Source organism: Parasteatoda tepidariorum, chromosome 4 (assembly GCF_982258835.1).
Source record: "Parasteatoda tepidariorum strain Cologne lab strain chromosome 4, Ptep-v5.0, whole genome shotgun sequence".
NCBI classification, from domain to species: Eukaryota; Metazoa; Arthropoda; class Arachnida; order Araneae; family Theridiidae; genus Parasteatoda; species Parasteatoda tepidariorum.
The window spans coordinates 30,171,553-30,196,602 of NC_141758.1; the positions used below are offsets into that span (position 1 = coordinate 30,171,553).

Here is a 25,050-nt window from a genome sequence, read left to right on the forward strand (position 1 = left end):
CGATATTTATTTTGTGAAATTCATTATTTTTCAGCCTTCCCTCGAAGAGTTTGTGAATGCAGATGCCATTATGGTGACATATACAGTTACGGATCGAAACAGCTTTCGAAGAGCCGTCCTCTGTCTAAACACAATGAGGAATATTGCCAATCGGCAACCACCCGCATCTCTCCCACTGGGACCTGGATTACGTTCAAAGGCTGTCATACTTGTCGGCAACAAATCAGATTTAGCTCGGGTTCGATCTGTCACGACAGAAAGTAAGTTTATATTTAACAGAGTATTTTTTTTTTCTATACTTCGATAGTAAAGTGAAAGAAAGTAATATTTTTGATACTTTCTATTCAATGGAGGTTTACCATTGCTTGATATATTCAAATTTATATTCGAAGTTAACTTTAATGTTTAGTTTAGAAACTTCATATGCAGGAGTTGTGTCTCAAAATCTAAATAAAGGAGCTCACTCTATGTAAACAGTGAATGAAACTGTCTACTACACTTAGTCAATGCTTCCCGTTGTACCTGAGAATGACAATATATGAAATTAGATATTTGTTTTAAAATATAAAATATGATTTATCATGTTTAAAAATTATAAGTGCTTTTCCATTTTGGTTCAAATATCTAAACTATTAATATTTATATGAGTAACAGATATATTACTCATAAAAATATTAATAGTTTTGATATATTTTAACTATTAATACTTTTATGAGTAATATATCTGTTACAGATCTATTTTAATGTATTTCTTATCTATCTTTACTTCTCAATTGTAACAATGTAGTGAATGAAAACCTGAAATATTAAAGGGAGTTTCTAACACATATTGTTTCTAATTATCTTCAAATATCTAAACTATTAATATGTTTATGAATAACAGATATTTTTAATTATCTCTTATATATATTTACTTCTCAATTGTAACAATGCAATGAATGAAAACCTGATATATTAAAGAGAGTTTCTAACACATATTGTTTTAAATATTAAATAAATAATCCGAGGAAACTGAAGTGGTGAGACATTATTTGATTAAAAACTTCCTTCTCTTTAACTTCAAATTATATTTCCAGACTTTTATTTCCAGTTTGTATATTTTTGAAGCAAAGGTTTATTTCCAATTTCTGTAATTTTAAATCGAAGACTGCTATTTCTTATTTGCCTATTTTTGCCGAGAAGTTTTTAATCAAGGAACGTATTTTTTTCATTAAAAAATAATTATTGTATATTGTTATAAATAATTTCAAGGGCACAATACTATTCTATACAACACCAAAATCCAAATGTCAAGATACCATTTAATTCCAAGACTGCTAACGATGCTCAATATCTAATTTCAATACAGTCTATCACATTGTACGTACAAAACAAGCAGCAAATCTTTTTTTTCTATCTATAGACTATATATATATATATATATATATATATATATATATATATATATATATATATTTCGTCTGTTCGTGTGTTTGTCACTGAACTCCTCCTAAACGGATGGACCGATTTAAATGAAATTTTCTGTGTACCTTCAGAAGGATTCAAAAATGGTTTGTATCTAATTTTTTTTCCATTTTTTGGACAGATTTTACGTATATTTTAAATATATCTTTATTTAATCGTATTCGGATCCAAACTAGACATAGAAACATAATAAATAAAAAATAATATTCACGCACGCTGCAACAAGTCATATTAAACTCTAATACTTTTGCATGCCCTTAAAAGAAGAGCATCAAATATATTTGCAAGTATGTGAATAAAGGCAGTATTTCGAGTTGAAAATACCAATGTGACTGCTCTTCCAGTGAATAACAACGACGAAATAACGCTGTACCAAATAGGCCGGTCCATCAGCTCCAATGAAGCTGTTTGGCGTATCTTTGGTTTCCCAATTAACCCTTTCGCGCCGACTGTCACAAATACGTGACAGCATGAAATTGTATCAATCAGGATAAAAAGATAAAACTGGTAATCAAAGTAATTCTTTAGCAGTTTATTTGTGGGCGGAGTTATAATTGTTTGATTTATTTAATTCACCATTACTTTGTTCAAAATAAAACTATTTAGTTATACTTTGAACTAACATTGATTATATATATGATTAAACTAACAATAATTAAAGTAAAAGCAAAGTAAGTCTGTCAAATTAGCAACGACTACATTTAAGTTACCGATTTTTATTTAATTACAACTTGATTCTGATTTTGTACGAATGCTTTTCTGAATCACCCGTCCCCAAGGGGTTAATGAACGGGATCCAACCGTCATTCATTTAGCCGTCCATCTTTAAAACGGTCAGAGCGTATATTTCACGAACGAGACAGCGATTGACCGAGCTATAAATCCACCAAAAACTACACTCGCCAAATTTTTTGAATTGGGTAATCGTACGGATGCTTTTGGCGTCTTTGCACGGACATTACTCTACTCAGAAGTACCACACTATTTCACATGGGTTCAAAAAAATGGACACCCCACAAGCAAGGCACACCGATTGATGCATGTCCCGGTTTATTCAAATCAAACGCCTTGGGGAGAATATTTACAGTCAATCCAAGGCAGACTGAGTGCTTTTATTTTCGACTGTTGTTGGTTAATTACACCGACTCATTGTCATTTCAAAATATATGTAAAGTCGATGGAAATCAGCATCCAACGTATAAAGATGCATGCTTTGCACTCGGCTTGCTGGAAGACGACAACCAGAGGGAATGTATGCTTACTGAAGCAGCATTGAACTGTACTGCAAAGCAAAATCGTTTACTATTTGCTATAGTATTAGCTACATGTTTCCCGGCCCGTATAGAAACGTTATGAGAATATCACAAAGATTCGATGACTGATGATATACGGTATCAATATCGCACACGTTGCAACGATCTAACGATAGTATTCAGCGATGCTATGTGCAATGAAGCACTGATTGTTATTGAGGATCTTTGCATTATTATTGCCAAATTGCCACTCAGTCTTTTCGGTATGCTTTCGCCAAATCGAAGTGCATTTGATTTATTAAACACTGACATGGATCGTGAACTTCAATACAATACGATAAAAATGGCAACGATTGTTACTCGCAACGTTCCACTAATGAATGAGAAACAAAGGAGCATTTATGACCGCATTATGCTCGCAGTTTCAGCAGGACAGTGTGGATTTTTTTCCTGATGCACCAGGTGGAACTGGCAAAACATTAATTACTTCGCTAATTCTCGGTGAAATACGATCAAATAATGGCATCGCGTTGGCCGTTGCATCATCTGGCATTGCGGCAATTTTATTGGACGGAGGCAGAACAGCTCATTCAGTGTTTAAGTTGCCACTAAATATTCAAAACAACCCAGATGCAGTGTGCAACATAAAAAATATTTCTTCTATGGCCACAGTGTTAAAACACAGTAAAATTATCATCTGGGATGATTGCACTATGGAACACAAAGATCGCTTGAGGCATTGAACAGGATATTGAAAGATATTAAAAAAATAATGACAAATTATTTGGCGGCACTCTGTTACTCCTTTCAGGTGATTTCAGACAAACACTTCACGTCATTCCGCGTTTAATGTACGCTGATGAGATCAATGCTTTCTTGAGATCATCTCCACTTTGGCGTAATGTTGAAAAAGTTCTACTAAAAGTAAATATGCGCGTCCAAATGCTTCAAGATCCATCTGCTGAAACATTCTCATAACAATTGTTAGATATCAGTGATGGAAAGGTTACTAAGGATGAGACTGGATGCTTAAATTACCGGACGATTTCTGCACAATCATTGATTCACAAGATGCTCTCATTAGCCTAATATTTCCCGATGTACACACGCAATGCATTCATCATGAGTGGCTGGCAGAAAGGGTGATTTTAGCAGCAAAAAATGTGGACGTCAACGAATTGAATCTGTAGATGCAACAGTTATTGCCAGGTAACTTGGTGACATGCAAATCCGTTGATGCAGTTTGCGATCCCATTGAAGCTGCAAATTTTCCAACAGATTTTTTAAACTCTTTGGATTTACCTGGCATATCACCGCATAATTTAGTACTCAAAGTTGGATCTCCGGTTATTTTGCTTCGTAATTTGAACCCACCTTGGCTGTGCAACGGCACGCGATCAGTCATTAAAAAATTAATGAACAACCTCATCGAAGTCATTATTTTAAATGACAAATTCCGGGATGAAAGTATATTACTTCCACGAATTCTTATTATGTGCCAATCCCTATTATGCCCCCTATTATGCCTATTATGCCCCCACATATGTGCCAATTCAATTTAAACGCATTCAGTTCAACATTAGATTGGCATTCTCAATGATAAGGTCAAACAATGTCTGTTTGCGTCTTAGATTTGAACACACCATGTTTTTCGCACAGATACGTGGCATACTCTCGAGTGGGCAAACCATCCAATTTATTTGTGTTAGCTAAAGATGGAATGACGAAAAATATTGTACACTCCATTGCACTAAGAGATTAATATTGTTGACTAATATTTTCAGAATTCATTGTATATGTAATTTATAAGAAAAAGTTGCAGTAAATTAAAAAAAAATATTATTTGGTGTGTTGTTACTTTCACATTCCGTCATCATTCACAGCGCTCCATGCCTCTTCCACTCATATACCACATACGCACACATTTACAATAAATAAGATATATTTTCATACTCTAGAAATAATTCATACGGCAAAACATCGTTTGCCGGGTCAGCTAGTATATATATATATATATATATATATATATATATATATATATATATATATATATATATATATATATATATATATATATATATATATATATATATATATATATATATATATATATATATATATATATATAGTATTTCTAATATATAGTTAAAATAAAGCTCTTCGCAACATTAAATTATGAATTGGACACCTGAAAATGACGTAGTGTGGGTATCTCGACCGGTTCATTGTAGACCTCGCCCAAACTTCAGCTGTCAAGATAAGGATAATTGCTTTCAGGTGCGTTAAAAAACCCCCTAGAATGGACTTGGCTTAATACTCCCTGGGCATGATATAGATATTTTCTCTTGGCGATTTTCTTATAACAAGGTTACTATTTTTCCTGGTATGAAGAAGGATTTTTCCTCTCCGCAAGAGTGAGATGGAAGTCTTAGTCATGAGAGGGAGAAGTCTTAGCTATCAGAGGGAAAATTTTCTAAGAATGAAAGAAGCGAAAGAGCTGTACCTTGACTTACCGCCATTTCATGAATAGCTTATCTTGTCTAGCGAATTGAAATAGATTTATGTAGCGTTTCTGCAATTTTAAATAAACTATAAAATTAAATTAAATTTTAATTATCAGAACATTTTTTTCTAAACATTGGAAGTCGTTATTAACAATCGCATTAAATAAATATTTGAAATCTTTAAGAATTTTTTTAATTGTAGTTCAAATCTAATTTTTCATTGAGTACAATTATTACGTCAATTAAATTTAATGAAATTGATTATAATGTTATTATTATGATTAATAATTTTAAACCATAAAATTTATCGTCTGTATGAATGAGGTTTGAAAATGCAACACGTATAAGAATTTAACATAATATGGTAACTGCAACGTAAAAACAGAATTAGAAAAAATAATTATTTTTCTCAAGATTTTATGGGATAATGATTGAAACTATTTCAATGTATTGATATTCAAGCCGTGATACAGACTTGCGAACTAAAGAGCTAAATTAAATTCATGTTCAGTACAGAACAGAGAAATCATTCAACAGTCTTTAATGGTATTAACAAAGTATTTTCAAGTCAATTTTATTTATTAATAATAAGCACAACATTGTTAAATGGGGTTTTATAATTAACTCTCTTTTTTTTGCCAAATCCAAAGTTTTTTTTCTTACTTTTTCAAAAATCTTGATTCTGAAGCCTTTTTTTTAAGAACTTAGTTGTTCTTTTTCGCAAATAAATTTTTTGACAATTTATTAGCTTTCAGAAAAATTACCTTTTACTAAAATAAATTAAATATAGTTAGTTGGTTTTTGTCATACGAAATGAAGGAATGTAAATCAATTTGCTCTATCCAGAATTTTTTTTAAATTTAAATGAAATTATATTTTATACAAAAAGAAAAAAAACGGTACAGAAAGTTTTTTTTTACACATAGAATATCCCAATAAACAACGCCTGTAAACTATATTTTTAAAATTCTTTTAAAAGTAAAGTTGAACTTTTAGTTTCTATTAGATGTCACAAAATAACATTGAATCATGGAAAAATCTAATAAAAACAGGATCAATAATTTATGAGTTAAGAGACATTGAAAAAAGTTTGAATTGCAGAATTAAAAGAAAGTAATTTAAATCCAATTAGAATTATTTCTCAAGAAATACTTTAGTCGTGTTTAGGTCATGAAATTTCTCAAACTTAAAAAAATGAGCTTTCAAAGAACAGCAATGAATTACAAACGAAAACAAGTATTTTTGAACACCTTATGCTAAAAAATAAAGCAATTAATTTGAATGAAAGATTAAAAAAAGATTGATGATGGATAGATGAAATAAAAGATTTTAATTTGCATTGATAACTTTGGTTGTTGTTTGCAAACCCCTCCATACTTAAAATTTTAATAAAATAGTAATTTTTTTCTTGCATCTTTTTGGGCTATAACTCCGCAGATAATCAACGAAATTTTCGGAACTATTTTCAATTACTATTGAAATTGCTATTTTTAAGTTTATATAAAAAAAATTGTTAAAAATTTCTCCAGATATGAGCTTTTAAAGTAGTTTTTTCACTCTATGCATGCGGGGAATAATTTTAGAAATGTTTTTATGTATTTAACATTTTCAACTATTTAACATTCTTATATATTTATAATATATTAAACAGGTGATTAAGAATTTAATGCAGTAGTAAAATTTTCATTACTTTAAAAAGTAATGAAAATCACGTCTCCACTCCAAACTAATCATCATGTATATTAGGGAAAAGATATACCATGTGATTGCTATTTTATCATGGAAGCCAACTCAGAAGACAAGGAAACCCTTAACTTCAGAAACCCTTAACTTCCTTTTGTGAAAGGTCTTTAAGAACTAAGTTTGCGTTACTTGAGTGATAATTCTATTGATATTATACTACTAATTCTATTAATATTATTTTGCTAATTTTACATGTGTACTATAAAAAAAATATACAATTGCAAAGTTCAATTTTCTTAAAATTTGTCTACCATATTAAATTTAATGACAATTAAATGAATACCAAGGTGGCCCTTGGACGACTAAATTTTTATTGCTAAATTAAACCCTACGAATGACCTAAGTATCTCTAAAGTTATAAAATAATCTTAGTATTTCTTGAGAAATTAATGAAAATGTCAAAATCTGAAAGTGTCTCGCCCATCATTGTAGGGCAGTATGTATTATTGTTACTCAATAGTTGTATTCTCTGTTGAATAATTACTCGCACAAATATGTGGAAGTAGAGCGTCTATCAATAATCCACAGTAAGTCATTCCTATCTCTAAGAATATTTTAAAGTCACATTAAATTAAATTTGATAGACTATAATCAAATGATCACTGACAAAGTGTCCATCTTAAGGGTTTAAAAGACCTCAAAAAATAATAATTTCTGATTTTTTTTTCAAAATGTAATTTTTATCTCTTGAGAGATATTTAGAGATTATTCTAATGCACAAAATATTCGTAAAGGTTCGTTAGCATTAAAAATAGTCTTGAATGTATGCACAAACTGTAATTTGTTTCAATTTTTGAATTTTTATTTGATTGACTTGTATACTCAGTAATCTGAAGAATATGTAAACTACTATTAATTCCATTTCACATAGGATCAATATTTTTTTCCCCTTTAAGTTTAGAATATTTGGTAAATTTGACTTGACGACTTTTATTACGATTTAAAAAATAATGGCTTATCGGGAAATATTCACGGGCGGGTATTCAGTACATCTGAAAGAACTTTTTAATTTAATGAATCCAAAAAAACTGGTATTTATAAGGAAGTAATTACTGCAGACAAAGTTTAACTGCGTGGAACAATCAGAACTATTAAAAGAGGATAAAGTATCTGGACGAGCATCAAAGAAAACAAAATGGCGATACAAAAGAACATTAGCAAAATGTAGTAACAAATGAAGAAACAAAGATGTTGACATTGTTTGAAATAGGTATTTTTTTTTAAAATAATTATATGCTATACAAATTTTGATAAACCAGCACAGTTGTAGAGCTTAGCATACCCATGCGCCTTATCAGGCGCATGGGTATGCTGAGCTTTATGACGTATTATATGATCATTTTCTAGAATTAAGGAAGCTTTGCAATCATCTGAAATACACTTATAATAGATTTTCGTTCTGTGTTTCATCCTTATTCTAAATAAAAATTCATTAAATAAAACTAATTTACCACCTCGAATTAATTCAACATACTCAAACTGAGCCATTTTGTTTGTTTGGATCCAACCTTAAAAAGCGATAAATATAGTGGTGTTATCTCTCCCCTCTTTTACAAACAAAACTGGAAATTCAACTCCTTATCAACCCATACCCAATATAACAGGTGCTCATAAAGGAAAATTTTTTTGTTTTGTTAATTTTTAATACTTTTTATTCCTGTACTGATTCACTCTTACTCTTTCACTTATTTTACACTACAATATTTTAAATCGTTAATTTTTTAACTGGAATTTTTATGTTTTTCTCATTATTTTAGAATAATTTAAGTCAAAATAAGTGAAAATATTATATTTAGCATTTTAATAATATTTGATTACGAAATACAACATGAAACACCATTGTTTTTCCTGCGTTAAAATTAAAATTTTCTAAACATGACACTTCCAAACAATCTTCTACTGTGCACTTATTTAGATTTAAATTAGGAAAAACAATTATTCATTATTGAAATTACAAAATTAATTATTGATATATTTTTGAGTAAGAATTATTGATACAATTGTATATAAAAAAAAACTTTCGAATAACGCTTTTAAAAGAAATACACAAGTTATTTCCTGATAATCTATACGAATTTTTATAATTTTTTATAATTAAAAAATACCTAAATATATTTTTGCTTATAACTAGAGCATCAGAATTTTTTTTTTAAACGGACACTTGTCTCCAATTTACGTCGAAAGATTATTAATATGCTGCCTTTGTAATTTTTCGCCTACATTTTACGACGACGACAAATGAATCAACAGCAACGAAAGCATTATTTTTTAAAAAAAAGGAAAAAGAAATTGAAAGCAATGCTTTATAAAACTGAAGTGCCACGAATATCTTTTTTTTTTTTAATCTCTTTTTTTATTATTTTGTAATAAAATTTTTTTAATCGAGTCTTTTAATGTTTATGAGTTTTTTGAATATAGCATAGTAAGAAAATTTTAATCATAAAGCATCTTTTATGGTAATATCATGTTACTATTCATAAAGCACCTTTTATGAACGGTAGCATCTTCACTTGAATTCCATAAATAACTATCATTGTGGTATACTGATTTTTTTTTTCCATCCTTTTGAGGTTTCAAAAAAAATAAATAAAAAAAGCAAATGCTACAGTTTGATTATACCCAGCATTTTCAATCGGATAATGCAATGCAGTATTAAATTTAAATTTAAGTATAAAAAATATACGAAGACACACGATATGTCGTGTAATGTTTTTACTCAAATCCCTAAAAATCCCTTGTGCATCCGAAAAATTCCGCAAGTTTCACTCTCCCACTAAAGGAAGAATTAATCAACTATGTCTCTCAAAAACGAGGTAAATCAGTTTTCCATTTGTGACCCTTTATCGTCGTTGGCATCATAAAGAATTGGCGAGTAATGATCTACGGGAACAGGTGTGGTTTTACAATAGAGTTCCTCCGCCCACTCCATCAATCATTCAGGTAGGGGAGAAACTTTTAGGCGAGACCTATAAGACAGCATCTCGACCCTGATTCGTTGCTGAAACGTGACATTCGCTTACGTTATCAACTGTTCTTTCCATTCTATATCGGAGCCAAGCCCATCAAGCATTAATTTACTTAAGTGATGCATTCTACTTTCTTTCATAAAGATTCCAATTCTTTCTCTGAATATTTATTACTTAAGACAAAGACAGGCATGAATCCATGTAGAACATATACAAACTAATTATGCATCGTATTTGCCAGGTACACAAAACAGAAATATGTCACGGTTACATAACAAATAGTAAATCTAGTACATAAACAATTAATAAATCTAATATATATATATATATAAAAATTAAGCATCTCGCCAAGTTTACAAAGTTACCAAGTTAAGTAAAAGACGTTAGAAATAATTATATTTTAACCAATTTGATTTGCTATTAAACTAATTCGATAAACGGTTAATTGTCTCTGTGACGCGCTCTTCACCACTTAAGCTGAGATGTTACATTAACACGTTCACGCCGGGGTGACCCACCGGTGGGTCACGCTAGATTGTCTCATCGGGCGGCGCACCGGAGTAAAAACTGGTAACAAATAAATTTCATTTTTTAGTTTTTTTTCCTGGAATAATAAAAATCCATAACTACCAATTATTTTTAACGGATGCAACTTTTATATTGAATTGCATCTTCGCCGTGATAAATTTCCTTACAGTGAATTGTTATTGTTGAGAATAGATTAACTCCTCCCGAATATTATCTAATATTGAAATAGTTCTTCTACCAGTATTCTCTCTTTTTTGTCCCGCTTTCAGGCGCAACACCCGGCGTGAAAGTGTTAAATTGAATTTTGATAATGAGCAAGGCTATATACATCTGGTTATTATAAATTTCAGCCTTAATTTCACATTTTATGTATGAGTGTTTTATATAATTATTTTCTATTCATCGCAATTTTGTAAAAAATCTATTAAGAAAACTACTTTTGAACTATTTACTCATACTCATATGTGGTGGTTATCTTAGCATCAACCCCGCCAGGGGCTCTAACTAATTCATCTGAGTGGGAATACATAATAAATCCCGAAACTGAACTGAAAGTTGGGTTTCAGTAACATTTACTGAGAGAAAATTAAAATGACGTAGGGAGATTAAACAAACAAATTTAAGAGAGAGAAGAGGTTTTTGTGCAGACCCCCGAGCTTTTCAGGTACACAGTAGCCACATCATGTTACCTTTAGACTTAGACTGAAGTTGTGTTCGGAATCCCTGCCGCGAAGCGGACACTCCACTCCTTCATCATGTAGTAGAGCCCATAGGCGCATGTTGCACAGTCGTTAGTCATGTTATCTATTTAGGATCGTTAAATATATATATATTAAATATTTTCGAGTGGTAGTTTATTAATGTGTTATTATTAATTTAATAAATTCAATTTATTAGCTTTTTATTCACCACTATTTCTAACTAATTAAAAATATTATATAATTCACCACATTGCTTCAACGTTTTGCTAGTAGTTGTTTACCGTTTTTAAAATTATTATGGCTGGTATATATATATATATATATATATATATATATATATATATATATATATATATATATATATATATATATATTGCAAGTCAATATCCCACAGATGCCAACTGCTCCGGACAAGCCAAAATAATTTAAAAAAAACGGTAAATAACTACAAAGTAAGTTTTGCAAACGTTTGACTATTTTTGCTTGCTTTTTGAAAGTGCTGGCAGAGTTTAGTGCGTTGTGGAAAATGCCCAGCAAGCATAATGAAAAAGTCATCTTTTAACTAATTATAAATTTTATTAAGCAAGAAAAAACATAACTTAACTTAAACATCATAAAGGAAAACAATCCTCTCCATAACATGAATTCAATACATACAGTCTTGAAAATCAAAAGAAACAAAACTCCAAATCCAATCTTGATTTGTCATATATATACAATATAACAGTTGCATAATGAGGGTACTTACACACTCAAAATTAATACTATGCAAATTCTGTCTTTAAACTATTTTTAAATGTTCGAACTCCCTCCTTCAGAGGTTTTTCGAACTCGTGATTTCTGACTCTTACTCGAACCTTGTTCATTGAAATCCATAGTCTGACATGCGGCCCCATCGAACATTTCAAAATAAATTCCTTTAATTTTATTTAATTCAGTCTTAGTTAAAGCCTTAGTCAAAAAATCAGCCGAATTACTTTTACTTTTAATATACTTAATTTCGAATTTTCCCTCATTAAGCAAATTTCTCACGAAATGAAATCTAATATCAATATGCTTCGTCTTTAAATTTTCAACATTATTTTTACAATAATAAATTGCAGATTGATTGTCACAATACAAAACAGGTTTTTCAATTTTTGATATTATGTTTAACTCATTACATATGTTTGTAAACCATAAGAGTTCTTTAACCGTATCGGTTAATGCTATAAATTCTGATTCCATGCTACTTAATGCAATACATTTTTGTTTGCTACATTTCCAACTAAAAGGAATACCTGCTAAGCATATCAAATAACCTGATGTAGAAAATCTGTTTGTTAAATGACAACCCCAATTTGCATCTGAATAAGCTATCAAAGAAGAATTATTAAGATTTGATAAACAAAGTTTATGTTCTTTAGTATTTATTACATAATTCATTAAATCTACAACTACAGTCCAATGTTGGTAATTATAGCAATTCGAGAATTGTGACATAACATTCACAGCATATGAAATATCTGGTCTGCTACGATTTGCTATAAAAGATAAGCACTCTATCAATGTACGATAAGGAAATTTCTTCATTATTTTATTTTCAACAATTTCATTTACTTTATTTGGCAATTTAAAACCTACTTTAATTGGTAACGTAACATGAGTTTTAGGTAATTCATTAAATCGTTTACATAATTTTTCAATGTAAGTTTTTTGATGTAAATACAAATTACCGTTTTTGTTCTCAAAGTTAACACCTAACAAATATTTGACTTTTCCTAAATTTTGAATATCAAGTTTACTCTTAATCAATTTAATAGTTTCATCTAAAATAGTTTTAGTCTTATAAAATAACACCATGTCATCAACGTATACTAATAAAATAATATTTTTCATTTTATACACACAATTACAACATTTGAATTTTTCGAAACCAATCGATTTTAATATAGTATCTAACTCAGCATTCCATTCTCTACCTGATTGTTTAAGTCCATATATCGACTTTTTAAGTAAACATACTTTATTCATTTCACCTTCAATTTCAAAACCTGGAGGTTGCTTCATATAAATTACCTCACTAAGATGTCCATACAAATATGCAGCTTTCACATCTAGCTGTGCATATTTCCAACATAACATTGATACAAGAATAATAAATAGTAATCTAATAACAGAAAAATTCACAACTGGTGAAAATACATCAAGAAAGTCAACACCATGCTGTTGTCTAAAACCTTGTGCTACAAGTCTAGCTTTGTATTGTTTAACATTATTGTTTTCATCTCTTTTTACTGCATAAACCCACCTATTTCCTATTACTTTAGCATTGCGAGGTTTATCAACTATTTCCCATACCTTTCTTTCGTTCATAATATTTAACTCTTTTTCCATTGCCTTATTCCACTGATTTATTTCTGGTAGTTTTTGTGCATCAGAAAAGTTTTTCGGTATTTCTACATTATATACCTCACCTTCAAATATATCACTTATTTGATTATCTACAAAAGAATTAGATGGCGAATCTTCACTTTCGCTATCAGTGTCACTATGGGAAGAAGTTAAATTTTGAGTTTTGCTTAAAGCTTTAAAATTAAATTTAGAATGATCATACTCAATTTGGTTTTTATCGCAATATTCTTTAGCTTGGTTGTTCGATCTTAATCTAGTTTTATCGCCTGGAGGGTAATAGTAAACATCTATCCTGTTACTTTTATTACGCGGTCTCTCAACTCTAGTCCATTCTGTTATTTTTAAAGGTTTTAATTTTAAATCGGGAGTTTTAGCATGAACCTTATCTATTTCATTTTCATTGTTATCATCAAAATTGATGTCTGAATTCAGATTTATAAATAAAAAGTTTTCATTACTAGGTTTACCAAATAGTGTTTTAACTCCGTTTTTACCTTCATCAATTTTTACGTGTATAGTTTCTATAGTTTTCCTATCTTTAGGCAAGTAAATTCTATAACCTTTAGTACTGACTGCATATCCAGTTACAATTCCTACTTTTGCATTTGGTTGTAGTTTGTTTCTCTGAACTTTAGGGATATGAGCATACGCTAAAGATCCAAATACTTTGAAATGTTTAACTGACGGTTTATAACCATAGAAAATTTCAAACGGTGTTTTACCTTCCAGTAGTTTGTGTTCACTACGATTCTTTACGTGAACAAAACAATGCAGTGCTTCTGCCCAAAATCTACCTTTTAAACCACTATCGGCTAACATTGAGCGTATTCCCTCTCCAGCTACTCTGTTATAAGATTCGGCTACCCCATTTTGCTCAGGAGTGTATACTGAAGTTCTCTCCATACGTATACCTAATTCATTAAGAAAATCTTGAAATTTTACATTACAAAATTCCATGCCGTTATCACACCTTACAGATTTAAGTTTAACATTTAATTGTCTTTCATATTTTGCTAAATACAGTTTAAAGCAATTAAAAACTTCATGTTTATGTTTTATAGTAAAAATTTCAACATAACGAGAGAAATCATCTATTACAGATACAAAATATTCAGCTCCACCAACTGAATTTACTGGACTTTTACCCCAAACATCCATATGTACTTTCTCTAATACAGTTTTAGTCATTATACCATGATTTACTTTAAAACTAGTTCTAGTCGATTTAGTTATTTTGCAAGTATTACAAGCATCAAATTTACCGTTCAAATTATCTAAACCATTCACAACATTGTTTTGACTCATATGATTTAACATTCCAATATTTAAGTGGCAAAATCGTCTATGAACCAATTCCCTATCTAGACCTGTACTAAATGCTAATTCTTTAGTTACTACCACTTTTTCAACATAGCCTTTAAGTATATACAACTTATCAATTCTAGGTACAGTAAATAAATAATTATGGTTTTTACCAAATACAGTCATTTTGTTATTACCCCATTTTACAGTAATCCCTGCTAAATCCATATTCGAACCGCTTATTAAATTTCTACGCATATTGGGTGCAAAATATACATTTTCTAATTTTATGGGAACAAATTTATCTCTATCTTTAACATTAAAATGTATATCACCAATACCAAAAATATCAGACTTACTATTTTTATCTCCAACAAGTACTTGACTAGGATTCAAAGTCTTGAAGTTACTAAAGTAGTCTCTTTGTGTACAGAAGTGATCTGTGCTGGCAGTGTCAATCAGGAATTCAACAAACTGCTTGTCTTTCCTTTGGCGAATTTCTGCATCTCTTATCGTAGTCAAATCACTATAAAAGGTTTCCTTGGAATCTTGAGTTTTAGAATTCCGTTTCGTGGTTTTCTTCTTCAGGAAACATCTTTCCGCACTATGTCCTTTCTTACTGCAGTAGGAACACATAATTGTTGTTGTTGTTGTATCATCGCCCAGGACGCGACCACTGCTTTTATTTCCATTCAACTTCCGATAGGCTTGCTTTCTAGTAGATGAAGTAGTATAAGCATCGGCGACTATGTCCTCTCCTCTGTCTTTCTGCTTTTGTTGTATCCTTCCAGATTCGATTAGGAGCTCCTTTTCAACATTAGAAATCGAGAAATCTTTATCTTCTAGTCGATAAAGCATTTGAACTAAGTTGTCATAATCTGCTGGCAATCTTCTAATTAATTGGAAACATGTGAGCTTTTCTGGCATTTCAAAACCTGCGTCATGAATCTGTTTCCTTTTTTCATTTACTAACTTGCATAAAATACCAATAGTCTCCTTCTCTGGATTAAACTTCAATTCAAAGAATTCATCAATAAGTCCGGCTAACCGTGCTCGGGAGGTAGGTTCAAAGTTTTCTTTCAAAATAGTCCACGCTGTCTTTCCGTCCTCTGTGTCGGCTATCAGCGGTTGAAACTGCTCATCAATTCCTTGGAATATAGTAGAGTAACTTCTAGCTTTTCGCATTTCATAAGAGCGTAAGTCTCTGTCTGTTGCATCAGTTGGTAATGGCTTCTCTGTACCACCAACAAATTCCCAAGAGCCTTTATCGATGAGTAATACTTTCATATTTATTTTCCAACTACTGTAATTGAAACTGTTTAGCTTTGTAAATCCCAATATGGAACTGCTGTCACTTTCGGCCATCTTCAATCTGTCTACACGGCCCCAGTAGCTTTATAATAAACTTGCTTCTGAAGACGACAAAAGCTTAACTAAGCTGGGCAGGCATGGCCCATAACCTTGCTGGCAGAGTTTAGTGCGTTGTGGAAAATGCCCAGCAAGCATAATGAAAAAGTCATCTTTTAACTAATTATAAATTTTATTAAGCAAGAAAAAACATAACTTAACTTAAACATCATAAAGGAAAACAATCCTCTCCATAACATGAATTCAATACATACAGTCTTGAAAATCAAAAGAAACAAAACTCCAAATCCAATCTTGATTTGTCATATATATACAATATAACAGTTGCATAATGAGGGTACTTACACACTCAAAATTAATACTATGCAAATTCTGTCTTTAAACTATTTTTAAATGTTCGAACTCCCTCCTTCAGAGGTTTTTCGAACTCGTGATTTCTGACTCTTACTCGAACCTTGTTCATTGAAATCCATAGTCTGACATCGACATAGCATGAGATAAGTACTCTCTCTTCTCTTCTCTTTATTTAACTAAAATTGGATGCCTGGGCCGCGCAGCGGCCCCTAACCCATTCATCATGAAGTATTTACAAGTTGAATTAAAAAACATTTTGAATTATGCAGCATTTAGGTAGCATTACAGAAGATCAAGCATATTTGCTTGATAAATTAAACATGATTTGATATTTAATATAAGTCATGATTTATGCATAATCAGAAATTTTCGTGAATATAAAAAGCACAATTGATATTTAAGCATTGATTGGTATTAAATTTGATGCAATCATAGGTTGTGATTAAAATATGAATTAAATTAATATATAAACAATTACAATTGATATTTTAGCATTGAATGGAATTTAAATTTGATGCATTCATAAGTTGTGATAAATTATGAGTAAAATTAGAATATATGCAAATGCGATTGACAATTTAGCATTGAATAAAGTTAGAATTGTGTAATTTTAAGTTGTAAAACAAATATAACATGATATATGATAAATTTACAGAAGTTTTGTTTAATATTGGTGTCACCATCTATCGGATACAGTTTGCAATTTAATTGAGCTGTTTTACTTTTTTCATTGAAGAAGAGTTTGATAATCTACATATTACACTAATGCAAGAGTTCAGAATGAATAGTCCGGAATTGAGCATGACTATGACATTATGGAGCATTATCTCTAATGATTCTTTGCAGTGATTGGAGTACCTCTTCATTCTTTATGAGTTCTTGCAGTTCTTTTATTATTATGACAAGTCTGCGAGCCATACCGGCTGTTGTTGTGGGAATCGGGGGAGAGCCCTTCCTAGTGGGACGGGCTATGCACCCAGTGTAGTTTGCGGTGTGGGATTCAATACAGTTGCAACATTTTGGTGGAGTGTGTCTGTCCTTTCTGCATTCATGGGAGCGATGATTGTCAGCGCATTTCACTCATCTTGAGGCAGCGTTGCATGATCTTTGAGTGTGGTGGAATGCTTGACAATTAAAACATTGAATTGGTCCACGACCCCCCCTAAATCTCTCTATTCTGACTGGAATACTTTGAATAGTGGTGATGGAGTTAATTTGATGATTTTGCACTGTATTTTTAAGAATTATGAGAAAAAGTGGGATGAGCCTATAGGCCTCGCCCACTTTTCTCTTAAACTGTATGACTTTATGAGTTGTAATGCCTGTTTTTGCCAGTTGATGGAAGATCTCATCTGTTTTGTATTCTGTTGATAGTCCACGGAGTAATACTTTAATATGTATGGTTGGATGTGCTTGTGCAGAGGTTATGGGTGTGTCTGTTTCTTCATTGGGAACTTTCATGGGTGGAGCTATGTCGGAGTTTACTATTGTTTCAGATAGTAGCAAGGAGGTGGCGGCATCTATTGGGGAAGAAGAGTTGCTTTCTGTAATCATGACTTCTGTATCCTCAATATTTTTGGCTTTGTTTTGCTTTTTCTTCCTCTTTTTTCGCTTTTTTGTAGGAGGCTCAGCATTATTTTTAGCTGTATTTTCTGTATCGGTTGTCATTTCGCTTTTCTGCTCTAAATTTTGGCCTGCATCTTGAGTTTCCATAAGTTGAGTTTTGAGTTGCGAGCAATCCTGGAGCTCTTTCGTTGTTGTTTCAATTTCTTCGTTGGTCATCGTGAAGTCTTTTCGGTTTGCCATTTTCCGCCACGTGGATGATTTTGATATGTAGCCATTTTGCGTGATTTGATTTTGTTGTCGAATTCTGTGGATTCCTCATCCGTCGTAGAGTCACTGAGGTTTTGACGCCCGGTAGGCGTGCTTGTCTTTCCACCACGTCCGCAACGTCGAAGACTCATTTTGCAGTACTTTAAAAATTGAATTGAATAAACTTAAACTGAATTTTTGTACTTTACTTTAAACTACGAGCTTCAAACTTTGCCACGTCCAGACTTAATTTCGAGAGAATTATTAAGAGCTACTCACCAAAAGGATTAAACATCAATAACTCAAAACATCAAAAATTTTTTCCTCGTCAGGAACCTCAAATGGGCTGACCGGAATCGTCAAGGATCTGAATCAACTCTGAAACTCGCTGTATATCAATAGTTTATGTTCGTCTTTCCATAATCAGTTACCCGAACATCCATGACCATGACATCATCGACCAAGTACCCATGACACCTACACGAGATAAGTACTATAAATCGGTAAATTACATAAGCCTACGAATTATTTCGAAATAGTGGTGAATAAATATCTACTAAATTGAATTTATTAAGCCAAGAATCGTAATTAATAAACTACCACTTTAAAATACATATTTGATGTCCGGAGCAAGTTGGCATCTCTGATATCCATTTACTCTCGATAAACTTAACTTAGAATAATGTAACACCTTTTGTTTGACGCTTAAGTATTGTAATACTGATAACTCACGATTCTCGAGCTAACATTTCTTCTTGATTTTCAAACGAGCATTCTTCCGCCAATGTTTTAGGTCAACATTAGTAACTAAAAAAAATAACTTAATGAGTCTGACTTAATTTTCTGCTTGTCTACAGTAAGGAACTTAAATTGAGAAAAACTGGTGTTCTTTTTTGGGTTTAAGCTATTCGTTAATCGACTGAGAAAACAACATTTATCTTCGTTTTTAAACGTTAAAGAAATTAATCTACCCATTTTCATTAGACGTTTGTAGAAGTGCTACTTTCAATTCATCTGGCTTAATTATTTTCTTCTCAATTTCTAGGCAGAAAGAAAATCGTTGTTGGAATTTTTGACTAATTAACAGCTAAATTTGAGTTAGCAATTTATTATTTAGAGCTTTTATTTTCATGTTAAAATGTAAACTAAGTTCTACATTTAGGTTTCGTTTTTGGATATTTTCAATTTTGACAAGCTTACTTTTTGTCGAAAGGATCCTTCAGTTCCCATCATGTTGCATTACACATTGGTTTTGTTTTATTTTACAACCGTCGTTGAACAGCCAACCCAATTATTGGGTTTACTACTATTAATGTTCAACACCGCAGCCTTGTAATTTTGAGCACAATCAAGAAGACAAGTGAACTCCTGAATCAAGTATTGTTGGAGATTTACCTTTGTGGAGGACTTTTTTATGGAACTAGCCTCCTACATCAAAAAGTCTCCACACGGTCTTTTATAAGTAGTCCGCGCAGACTGTTTAAAAAGGTGAACCAGTTGTGCGCATGAACCCAAAACCTTTTATAAAAGTAATCAAGAGAAATTAATCATATATATTTGAGAATTGAATCTGTAGTGGTTGACAAGTGAATAAAGTAAACCAATAATATTCACAAATAAAATAAATTTTTAGTCATATATTTGCTACCACTTTCTTATTTTCATTATATTCTGTGTTAAATGACTCGTTCGGTAAGTGGATATCCTTCACAGTGGTCTGATCGGACTACCTATAAAAAACCATGTGGAGGCTTTCAGTTATAGGAGGCGTTGAACTAACCCGCATTTGCATTACATGGAGTGGAAAACCTCTCACGGTTAGGCTGAAGGCAAAGGGAGTCTAATCCATATCTGTTTACCACTGAGGAACTTTTTACGTCTGCACTTTGGTCGGTGCGAGCCAGGTGCGGAATTCGTATCGGCCAGCCATCACTTCAAATTTCGCTGAGTAGTTTTCAGGAAATTTAAAAACATATGCGCATTCTCTTAATTTTTACCATCAACGTAGAAATCTGATACACGAAAAATCAATATTTTATATTGCAAAATGAGAACATTTTCAAACTGCTTTGATGAGTAGTTTGCTACCATTTAAATATTTTTTGCAGACCTTTGCGAACCCTGAATTTAAGCATTTAGAGATGCTTAGCAAGCACTAATTTTTTTTTTATTTCCTGGGAGCTATGTAATAGTCAAAACGGATTTTTTTCAAAAGAAAAAAAAACTAATTTTATGACTTGGTTAAAGATTCAATTAAAATGTTAGTTATCCAGGTTCCATTTGTTAGTAATTCAGGGTAGAAACCTTGATTTGTCAGTAAATTAGTGTTGAAACGATTTTAAAATATTAAGGACGAAAAGAGGAGACTCATGTTGTAAAACCATGTCATTTTTAGTTGGTTTTCGTGAGAAGTATATTAACCCTTTCTAAAGTAGTTATAAGTATACTTACCATAAATTTTTTAAGTCCATGTTAACTTTTATACCACTTTTAATTTGGGCTTCTATTCGTTAATAGCTTCAGCATTCATACCATTTCATACCTGCCAACTCTGCAAAATTTTCCGAAAGATTTTATTTTCATATTTAAAGTGGTAGCAATACTCAGGTTATTCCAATTAATTTTTTGAATTATAATGATAATTGTAAATGAGTTTGACCACCACTACATATAAATAATTACAATAAATATATGAAAGCATAATAATCCTTGCGCAAGCATACCCTCCAACTGCTACGGAATTTCCGTAGTTTCAGAAATCTTCTTTTCAGACGGTAGCAAAATTAATGTCTTAATATTTAAAAAAAATTTATTTTAGCGTAACTTGTCCACTATTACTTATAAAAGTGCAGGCCATATGGCTAGATTCTTAAGTTTTGATAAAAGTTTTATGAGAGATCCATTTGCTTTAAAAATTTCTACTTTGGTTCGCTACCACTGGAAAGAATTATTTTCAAAATCCTCATAAGTTGGAGGATATGCGCAAGCGAATTTCAACGAGATCAAAATGTAAATATATTTTTGAGTCAAGTTGTTTTTCGTTTATTGTTTTTCAACCACTCTGAAAATCCATCCTCGGAAAGAGTGAAAATTGGCAGGTATGCCGTTCTGTGCGTTTGAATAAATTGGCAACCATTTCTTAGAATAAGGAAACGTATAAAAGTTATAAAATGCATTGTTCCCTCTGAAGTTTAAAGCATTTATAAAAAAAAAAAAATTTATAAGTAAAGAAAAATAAATTACAATGAGTTCCTAATAGGTCGTAATTAATTTTTTATAACCTAAATAAATTTTTCCCTTCTTATATCTATTACTATTCTTATATGAATTTCAATTCCAAAAATTCTTTAATTTACCTTTACTAGAAATATATGCCCCACTAAAGGGTTAAGCGCTTACTATTCTCAATTATAAACTATTAACCACGATTTACTTTTTCTAGTGTAAGAAAACAGTCTGATATGTTTGTTGTAACTGTTAAGTAACTCTTAACAGTTAGTCTTTTATATTTAAATATCTTCTCAAATACAATTTTTTAACCAGTTTTTTTTCTCTTTTCTGTCTTCATATAAGCTTTCGAAGTAAATAAGTGTATCAGAGATGCCAACTTGCTCCAGACAGCAATATATATTTTAAAGTGGTCGCTTATCAATTATGATTCTTGGTTTAATGAATTGAATTTAGTGGATTTTTATCCACCACTGTTTCTAAATAATTTACAGGTTTATATTCAAATGACAGTTTCACCACTTTATACTGATTATGTCATACTATACCTTTTAAAAAGCAAGCAAAAATAGTCAAATATTATCAAAAGTTACTTTGTCGTTATTTACCGTTTTTTTTTAATTATTTCGACGTGTCCGGAGCAGGTGGCATCCCGGTGTATATAAGCTTTCTAAGTAAAAGCCTATTAATAATGTTCAAATAACTATTGATTTTAAATATTTAAAAAAACTTTTTTTTGTAAGGAACTTTATTATAATGTTATTGTTTATATTTTTAGATGGACGAAGTGCCGCCAACAAATGTGATGTGAAGTTCATAGAAACGTCTGTCATAATACATCACAATGTTGATGAGCTGTTAGTCGGCACATTAAGCCAAGTTCGTTTGAAAGCGCGCCAAGCTGAAGTTTTGTCTTGCAAGCATCATGCCAAACTCACTACGAGAGCGAAAAATCTTTGGTTCAGATTGTTGCACAAATGTGATCTGCGTTTCAATTCCTGTGACAATCTGCTGCAGTTATAAATTTCTGATGACCAATATTATCGCATGCTTTCCTCTTAAACAAAATGGTGCTTTGTTGCTTTCATTAAGTTATTTATTTTTGATAAAAATTATGATATGAAAACCAGCACATAGTTATTTTATAATGTATCTAAAATTTACTAGCATAGCTCACAGCAGACTGTCTTAAAATATTTTAAAATCGCTCATATTGTAACATGAACAATGTTTTTATTACTAACACTCTTTGAAATAGCACATATTGTGACACTAATCTTTAAATCAATTGCACATAATGTGAGGCTAATTGCGCTGTTTGTGTCACCAATCTTTAAATTAAGATATTGACATTATGCGTTCCAATCTAAAGCATGGCTTGACATAGCCAGAGATATATAGCCTAGCTAATGAGCATATTTCTCTGTTACATATTTTATCATAACCGAAATATTATAAGGAATTTTGAAGAAACGCAAATTTGCTCATAAATATCTAATAGTTTAAAAACAAATACAATTTTTTTTCTATTTTGACATGTTTAAGATGTTTAATGAGTTGTTGGTAAATAATAGGTATCTGTTGTAAATATATATAAAAAAAACTTAACTTTACATAATTTTTTGCCATTTTTTTTAAGATTGAAAAATTTGCCTATGGATTTTGCATGCTTCAAAAAAATTTTTTTTAACTCTCTCTACTTAAATAATAATTCTGAGCATTTTTGTAAGTACTGAATGTGTAAATGCATAGTTATGAAACATATAAACATTTTCGTACAAAATATTTAGTTTACATCAAAGGAAGTGAAGTATATTATATAAAATAAGCATTTGTAACTTTTCATTTTCGTGTGTAATAAAATGTAATATTATGTATTTGATGGTGCTAAAAAATATCCACTAAGCCGTTTTTTTTGTCTTCGTAAAATAACCAGAAACATATGTAGTTTTAAAGTGTCATAACAATTGTATTTTTATTCATTCATACTTATACTGTATAATATTTAAACATCTAACATCACACTCAATTTAAAATAATGTTTTATCCTAATTAAATAACAATGTCATGTACTTCGATGTCATTTCGAATTTCATTAGTTTCAAATATCGATGTTTGTTTGATTAAATTTAAATATATTTAAAAAGTAAATACCGTAGTATACATGCCTTCAAGGAAGAACTTTCTGATTTTTCATTTAAAAAGCTGAAAAACTTATTTTGTTTAAATTCTTAAACTTGAATAGAGTAGTTTAAAAAGGCGTATATGTTTGTGTTCGATGACGTTTGATGGCAAGTGTCGATGACAAGAAGATGAACTTTGAAAATAAAAGAAAAAAAGAAAAATTGTCGTATGTATTCGTATTCTGGAATTATTATAAGTAAAAAAACACAAAATGGGTAATAACTGCGATTTTTTTTCACATAGCATTCCAAAAAAAATGCTAATTATATTATACTAAGAAAAGGGAGTGGGTGTGGACAATTTTTATAAATTTGCCAAAAAAGCTAATTAATCATTATTTTAAAAACATCTTATATTTTTTTTTCATTAAAATTATAACTTTCATCTTCATTTTGAATATATAGTTTTTAAATAGCCTTTTTTTTTAAAAAAAAAAAAAGCTGTTCAAGACGTATGCTTACTAGCCCCATAACATAGGGGAAGTGGTCCCCATAACATAGATCTTAAGATTTATTGTTTAATCTCTTGTTGTTGATAAAAAAAAGCAAATAGATTTTTAACCAATAGATTTATGTAATAGGTATTTACGATCTTTTAGCGAATGTCCACATTTGCTCCATACTCCCCCAGACAATAATAACTAGAACAATATAATTATGCATGAATGGGCTAATGTGCTTTGCCATTTTCCATTGAGTACCATACATTTGAGCATACATTGTCTTTAAAATGCGTATAAATTATTGAAAATGCATGCTTGTGTGTATAACTTTATGTATAACTATGGCTAATGTATAACTTTAGGTATTATGTCACTGAGATTGAGTTAAAAAAACAATATTCTTTAACTATAATTTCACGACACAATATGTTTAATTTTACTAAATAGATTAGAATTTTCTAGGTTTCTAATATTAGCGATATTATGCATATTACAGTTGAAGTATATTTTTAATGTTGTTAAATTAAAAAATAAATATGCGACATACTGTATGTAACTATAATTATAATTTTTGCTAGCTTAAAGTGTTTCAAAATACGTTGTTTTGCATGGTATTGTAGAGTTTCATAGTGATGTAAAACATGTGGTAGACATTAGAATTTCTAACATTTCGGTTTTTCTATGAGAGTCTGGTGCTATTCAAATGACAGTATCATAAATGAGTATACTGATATTATTTTTATTGATCTATTTTGATAATGTATGCATAACATATCGAAAAATTAAACATTCATCATTTTTCCATTG

The 25,050-nt window shown here is 30.8% G+C and overlaps 1 protein-coding gene across 1 annotated transcript; it reads left to right on the plus strand.

Moving 5' to 3' along the window:
- LOC147810851 (GTP-binding protein REM 1-like) lies at window positions 1–25,050 on the plus strand. The gene is made up of 2 exons (XM_087160870.1): window positions 1–260; window positions 22,396–25,050. Exons 1-2 carry the CDS (start codon window positions 71–73, stop codon window positions 22,638–22,640), a joined length of 435 nt encoding a protein of 144 aa, XP_087016996.1. The 5' UTR covers window positions 1–70; the 3' UTR covers window positions 22,641–25,050.

Bases quoted from the DNA above. Each gene is read 5' to 3' on its own strand.
- LOC147810851 (XM_087160870.1), top strand. From the start codon at position 71: ATGGTGACATATACAGTTACGGATCGAAACAGCTTTCGAAGAGCCGTC. The intron at 261-22,395 runs GTAAGTTTATAT...TTATATTTTTAG, and splicing joins TCGATCTGTCACGACAGAAA to ATGGACGAAGTGCCGCCAAC.